This window comes from Limulus polyphemus, unplaced genomic scaffold, assembly GCF_000517525.1.
Source record: "Limulus polyphemus unplaced genomic scaffold, Limulus_polyphemus-2.1.2 Scaffold1464, whole genome shotgun sequence".
Classification (NCBI taxonomy): Eukaryota; Metazoa; Arthropoda; class Merostomata; order Xiphosura; family Limulidae; genus Limulus; species Limulus polyphemus.
In genome coordinates this window covers 149,785-157,587 of record NW_013667074.1, presented here as the reverse complement: position 1 = coordinate 157,587, position 7,803 = coordinate 149,785, and the positions used below count along the sequence as shown (strand labels likewise).

At 31.6% G+C, this 7,803-nt stretch overlaps 1 protein-coding gene across 1 annotated transcript in view; it reads left to right on the top strand.

The window, feature by feature from the left end:
- The window catches only part of LOC106463702, an 89,874-nt gene that overhangs the window by 66,455 nt on the left and 15,616 nt on the right, over positions 1-7,803 (top strand). Inside the window, exons 7-11 of the mRNA XM_022391285.1 lie at positions 1,124-1,211; positions 2,596-2,720; positions 3,831-3,889; positions 5,216-5,297; positions 7,213-7,297. Of these exons, the coding sequence (XP_022246993.1) occupies positions 1,124-1,211; positions 2,596-2,720; positions 3,831-3,889; positions 5,216-5,297; positions 7,213-7,297 (439 nt within the window). The remainder of the gene's footprint in view (positions 1-1,123; positions 1,212-2,595; positions 2,721-3,830; positions 3,890-5,215; positions 5,298-7,212; positions 7,298-7,803) is intronic.

The following is a 7,803-nucleotide window of genomic DNA, read 5'->3' as shown; positions in this document are numbered from 1 at the left end:
TATAATTGTGCTTTATCTCTCTACATATATATATATATATATATATATATATAAGTTTCACCTGTGAATACGAATAATAAAACACTCCAATATTATACTTTTCTGGTGTTTTTTTTCTCTCCTTCATAAATTTCTTCTACCGGTTTCATGTCTTCAAAGGTAAATCTTCAATATATTATTTTACAGATAATTTTATTACCCTTTTTGTAATTCTTAATAATAGTTTCTACGGTTTCACAATTGAAACTAACTTTACACAACCACTGCTACTTGTGCCATTTTACAGCTTGGCATGGCCTGGTGGTTATGGCGTTCGACTCGCAATCTGCGAGTCGCGGGTTCGAATCCCCGTCACGAAATATGCTTGCCCTTTCAGCCGTGGGGGAGTTATAATGTGACGGAAAATCCCACTATTCGTTAATAAAAAAGTGGTCCAAGAGTTGGCGGTGGATGGTGTTAACTAGCTATTTTCCATCCAGTCTAATCCGTTCCTCCTATTGACTCGGTGCTAAATGTCAGGGCTTATAACACTGAAAATTGGGGTTTTATACCCTCTGCGGGTAGAGTACAGATATCCCATTGTGTAGCTTTCTGAATAACAACAAGCAAACAAACATTTAAACAAAGAGTTATATTTGAATTGCATTTACCCTTTAGGAAGTTGCTTTAGAGTTGGTAACTTTCGATTTAATTCGTAGAAAAATCAGTAATTGTTACTTTCCAAAGAAACTTTTTCGTACATTTTTTAACTTTTTTAGGACCTTCGGTTTTTGCCTTTCACCTCCCTGTCTTGTAGCAATTATTTTGCCCATTAGTGCATGTTTAAACATTGTTGGTAAATAAGGTATCGAACTATTAAACTTCAAATATAAACAGTTACTGATGGATAACATTTTTGTACAGCCAACATAACTTCAATATTTCTCAGGTTATACACATTCACTTAATGTATTTACATATGCAATTTATCTGTTGCTAGTCATTCTGATAAAACTTTCTCGCCTTAAATATGTTACTTGATACTATGACGAAACGTTTTGTTAAATTCTCAGTTATGCTTGTTTCATCTAAAATGCAAAACATTTGACAAAATTTTCAGATGAAGTTTTATTCTATGATGCAGGATCCCTGGTGCCAAAATTGTCTACTTATCATTCCTGGCAGTACGAAAAAAGTTTAGAAAACGAGATCTTGGGAGTTTACTTTTAAAGGTATAAGACGACAGCATTTTGAGATATTGTTAAGTGGATTAGATCTAAGTAAATTCATGAATAATTTATGATCTACTTGACACATTAAATTAAGACATTTCGACAAACCAACTTAAGACGCAATAATAAGATTAAGGCCTAGTAGTGAATTCTGCAACTATTTCTAGTGTTATTGAAAAATGTTTTATTATTGTGTGTTTCAATAGTTCTTTAATATTTTGCTGATCAAACCTGCCAAGACAAGTGGGTAAAATACAATAGAAATTCTGTAAAATAACGATCGCCTTAAGGACTCACACATTTATCATTATACTAGATACAGCAAATTATTCCAAGATATGAAAACAAAGATGTCATTTATTTGAATTGACAATGATCTTCAGGGCTCATAACTCTAAAATTAGGGGTTTTATTCCCGTAATGAGCGAAGCGCAAGTAACCTATTGTGTTGCCCTGCGCATAAACCCCAAAACAAAACCGTTCCATCAAACATTGCTATAGCAAAATATATCATTAAAAGACAATGACTAGCCTAGAAGGTTAATGTTTTAGCTTAATATTTGTTTGAAGCAATAATTTCCATGGAACATGCTCCACGTGCACCATATTAATAGATATATGGCCATTTTGAATCTTTTGTCTATTGTATTTTGGTTTGTTCCAATTAGATGTAGCGTATATATATGAATCGAAACTATATGCATGAGGTAAAGTTAGCCAGAACTATCACGCACTTGTCTTCATACAGGTAAACTCTTTTCACAATACATTCATGATTAACGATAAAAAATTTACTAAACTTATTTTATAGAAATATATTTTTCTACCTTTCCAAAAGGTTAAAATAAATTTTTCTATATCTAAAATACATTATCAGCTTCTAACTTTTGCTTCGAGATATCTTAAGCATTTAGTAATACTACGTAAATATTAAACTAAAATCCATAATCAATACAGTAACCAGCCGAGTATGTTGAATTTGTTAGATAAAATGGTAAATGTTGAGCATCAGTCAGTGCAGAATGCATTTCCTGTCCATAAAACGAACCTTGTGTGTCCAACTTACAAAAAATAGATTATGTACATCTTTATAGATTACATTTTACCAGACATATAAAAATTGTATTTCCCAGGTTTCTCTAAAGAATTAGACTGGTCAGTTATTATTTATATGGCTGATAAACTGACTACGTGAAATTTCAGCATATAATTTCCCTTTTTTTTTGAGTCCGAAGTTTTGAAATGTGAGTCAGTCTGATAAGTGTCTAATATAGTATTATTACGTTTCTTAATAGTTACCACATGATACGAGTGAAGTGGTTAAACGTAAGTGTTATAATAATAAATAAATACTATGCAATAACTGGAACTTATTTTCTTGTAGAAGTTAAAATCCCCTTCTTTAGTGGGGCCCTATGACGCTTTGGTCGTTAGAAGTGAAAACTCGAGTTTCCAGTTTTTCCGAAAAAATGGATTTACTGATGACGTCATCTTGAATAGCAAGTTTAGGTAGAACAGTTTTTTTTTATTCTATATCCATTATTAAGTCTGCCATATCCTGTTGAAAAATAAACGAATCGCGCTTAATTAACTAATATTTAAAGGGAGAGCTAGAAATACAAACACGTGTTGTTATATCATAAAACCATTGTTTCTCTTCTTATTAGAGCTTAGTGTGGCCCAGTGGTTAGCAGCAGCGCTATGTGAACCCGAAGTTTCGTGGTTCGCGTCCCCTTACCGTAAAAACGCGCTTCGCACTATGGTGCTGTAGGTGCGTTATGAAAACTACGGTCAAATTTTTCTATTTAGTTAGACTAGCCTAAGAGTTGGCGGTGGGTGCTGTTGATCAGCTGCCTTAGTTTAAGATTAATATTTATTGCGCGGACATTCTAAGACAAGCAAACTTCGTAAAAACTCATGTTAAATTCGTCAAATGTTGACATTCACTTCAAAGTTACTGGGAACAATAAATACCGCTTTTAATTATTTTTTCAGCGACTAAAATGTTAAGTTCTATATCGTTTGGCACATTCAATAAAAAGTCTATTTCGGGAATCGATAGGTAACACCAAGTATAGACGTTATTGATTTTTTTCTATCGACTCTTTTCTTACATTTTTGTTGAGTAAGTCTAAGGATGTTATAAAAAGATTGAAAATCAAAATCATTTGTCTGAGTTACAGAATCAAGAATTGGAAATAGTTTCGACTACTACATAACAATAAGTTTTATTTCTAAGCTGAATATAAAATATTTAAGCTACAACTAAATAAAAAAGTATATTTAGTTAAATTTTGTGCAACGTTTCAGGCAGACAAGTAAATACAAAGTTACATTGTTAAGTTAATTTATTCTTTATCTCCTTTATTAGAATTGTTTCTGCTTACATATTGCGGAACAGCGGATACTTATGAATAGCAATGCCTTTTGTTTATTAGTAAACTGAATAAAATATATTTAAGCTACAAAATAAGCGCACTTATTTCATATTATATACATAGATATTAAATATATAATACTCAATTAAAGGATCCACGAATAACAATACCATTTATATAAATAAGTTATGTCTCTATCTCCTTTTTTCCCTGACAATGGAAACTTTTTTGTTTTTTGTAGAGATGTTGACGAAGGTTGGGAAACGTCTATATTGATGAGTTATCTTCCTCCGTTTGATGGAAAGTATTCACTTCACAGTTCTAGATGCTTAGAAATCGGTTTAAGACTTGTTCCTTAGGCTTTCAGTATATTTTTGTATAAAACTTTTATTTAGAAACGTACCTATAATATATATATATACCTGACTATCATTCACTTAAGTTATAAACAAATGTGTCTTATACTTTTCACTTACTTATCCTATTCCGATTTTCTCTTTCAGTCTAGAAAGAAAGGAAAATACAAATGTATCTTTAAAGTTGGATTTTTTTTTGTACAAAAGACTCCTAAACCATTTGGAATTATAAATGATATTCGCTATTATGTAATCCAATAATACATGCGCTTTCATTGTTTTACCTAATAATTTATAAAAGAAGTACGCATAGCTGTTTGGAACTATATATTACATTGTACTCAAAATCTTTCCAATCCTCATTTTCATTCATTAAGCTCTGCCTTCGATAGCTCAGTGGTAAGTTTGGGGGGCTTTTTACGCTACAAATTGGACTTCTATACCCTCGGTAGGCAGAGCACAGATAACTCTGTAGCTTTGTGCTTAACAACAAAACAAACATTCAAATAAATAATTAAGCTCATAAAATACGATTATTAATTCTTTGATTACCAATATGGCTACATTATTTGCCCACAGCCCATAAGGAGCAGTGAAATGTTTAGATATACGTCATATAAATTATTTCCAAATGAGCAAAAACAAACAAAAAATAAATAAATTATTCTTGTGTTTTGTGTTGAAACAAGCTGGGTTTATGATAATAATTTATACAATAACTATTGTAATAATCAGTATCTCATACGCCTCCTATAAAGATATTTAATGTGTGTAAGAATTTACCTAAGGACGAATCTTTAACTAACTATTGTAAAGCGCTGAACCGAAATATACTCATTTTAGTGAAAAATGTAACCTATTTCAAAAAACAATTTTATTGTTATTTCGCTACAAAACAGCTTATTACATTGTTTCTTGATGATACTAGAGTCAACAAAACATTGAACGTTGTGTTAAAAGGTTTTTTGTAGCTATATATCACTTTAACGTTTTTTTATTTTACTGTTGATTTTTGTGATATCTTCACTTGTCGTTCCCGGTGGGTTAGCAGTAGGTTTATTAAATAAAATCGTCAATTTAATACTCAATCTGTTACCTTTTCTGCCTCAATTTGTTTTGTCTAACACCGACAGGTTTGTAACAGTATCTCAACCTAAGATTTTATTTAGCCCTTTATATATTAACCTCTTAATATCGACTGTGATTGGCTCTTTTGTTAGTTTCGTAGTTTGTTTTTGTTTTGTTTTGAGAGGTAACGTTCAATTCGCAGGTCATTACCCACCGTTCCCTGGAACAAAAGAATGGAACAGACCAGAAGCCGTGATAGCAATGGAAGAAGAGATGGAGACGTGGTATGGAAGATATTTGTAAATAAATTACCAATAAAAAATGTTTTATGTTTTCTTGATTACTCAGCTAACTTGAAAACAAACTAAAGCACCGAGTTTGTAGCGAGTTTCAAGTAGTTTATAGATAGAGAGCCATTGAATAATATTCTTAAAAAAAGTTCACATTCCATGAGGTATAACAATGGTCACAATGCGTGAGGTATAACAATGGTCGCTTTCCGTGAGGTTATAACAATGGTCGCATTCCGTGAGGTTATAACAATGGTCGCTTTCCGTGAGGTTATAACAATGGTCGCATTCCGTGAGGTTATAACAATGGTCACATTCCGAGGGGTTATAACAATGCATCAATTGCGAAAAAATTAACTTGGCAATAATTAGATAAAAGGGCTACGTTTTATAAGTACTATGAATGACCTTTTTTTATTAAGTTGACGCTTGTGGAAAATATATAATTTATCTGACGAATCTTTGAAATTAGATTCAAATTGGGTTTAAATTTAGAGGCCTATAAGTTAGTAAGCCTTCATATATATATATATATATATATATATAGACTACGTGTAAATATCAAAAACTTTATCAGATACAATTCTAAGCTGTTGTACCCCAGTGGCATAGCGGTAAGTCTGCTAACGACCAAGATTCGATACCCGTGGTAGGCACAGCACAAATAGTCCATCGTGTAGCTTCGTGCTTAACTACAAACAAACAAATCTAAGCTGTTATAATTATCACTTATTAAGATATAAAAAAAACAATCTTCAATCAAAATTTTACATTATGTTAATCTAGGGTTTCTGAAAATGGGTGAACCAGGTTATTAGAAAAGGTAGTGCACGCGCGCGAAGGAAAGCTTAACGTGGTGATATTCTGTAGTGGGTGCCATTAATGCAATGTTTGAAACCAGCTATCCGAGATACGACCACGTAAATAAGTTCACAGTCGACTAATGCATCGCAGCTAGGCTATAAGCGTAGTTTAATCACAAATGGAACTTAGGCTGCATAATTATGGTTTTTAGTTTTAACTTACGATTTTCACTTGAAAACACATATGTAGAATAATATTTCGACGGTTAAATTAATCAGAGTTCTAAAAGACTGAAGCGAAACGACGGCTGTAAGATACCTTTAATGACTTTTTATGCTTTCTTCGAATTACCACTAATTACAGCTTTGAATTAAACATTAATTTCTTCTGATGAAACGTTTCAGTAAATCTTTTTATCGGTAAAGATGCTCAATTCCTGTACCAGTTATCAGTCAAGTTACTTCTGAATTTTCTTTATGCTAACAAAATGTTTAGAAATAACTGCTTACAACAGAAAGAGCTAAACTCTAGAAAAAAGAACTTATCCTAAGTTTAAAATAACTTTATACAAATTTTAAGCTAATTGGTTTAATATCTAAAACTAAATACGAACTAATTCGGTTATATTTTAAGGGATAAGAAAGACTAATACATTTATATTTTATTGATAAAATAACGTCAATATGTTTGATAGATGAGTATTAAAACACGGACTATCGTTTTAATATCCGAAGGAGAAACAAGAGCTAACCTATTTAGTCTCTAATATAACCGTAAAATAAGCTGTTATTTTACTATTTTGTCTCAAAGGATATAATAAGCTGTTTCTTTGCTTTTGTTTAAAAAAGAAAGGAAGAAAAAAGAGTGCCCTAGTAAGATTAAATTCACGATTGACGTTTCGAATCTTTTGCGTTTGAGCTTTGACCTGATGAATGCAAACGCAATCATGTCGATCCTGAGTCAGTTTCTTCAGAGCAGATACTTCGTTTCACGTACACAAAGGGCTAAGCTGTTTAATATTTGACAGATAAGCAAAGGTAAATGAAACCATTTTTAGACTTACGTTCTTCTTCTCTTATGTTTCAAGTTTGTTTTCTCCTTCCAGGCGACAGAAAAGTCTTGAAGCTTACCAAGCACAGGTCACGTGCTTAACAAGACTTCAACAGGAAGTGTTAAGGCTTCACAACCTGGTAAGCTGAAAATTACTTTAAGAAAAACCAAATCATTGAAAAAACACGAACATCAGTGATTTGATTTGATTAGGTCGTTTCTGGTTATTTGTATCATTCTTTAAGTTTGTTAATTAAAATATAAATATGTTTATTTTCTAAACAAATAATAATATTTTCTTTCCTAATATACAGGTTACTTTTCTTTTTGGTATAGCACAACAATGGACTATAATTTTAGCCGAATGTGAAAGATGCATATTAAGAATAATAGTTCGACTTCCAAAAAAATATGCGATCAATGCGCTTGTTTAGAATTAAATAAAACCAGAAAAATTAAACATTCCATGAATTAAGATACGTTTTTTATGTTAAAATGTTACTGACACCGCTAATTAAGGAAATCAAAGTATCAGATCAGAATTATCAGAATGTTGCGTGTTTAAAAATATTAATATATAAATCACATTATGTCTAATACCAGCCTTTAAAATACTTCTAAGGAAAGTCTAAAGTATCAAACGAAA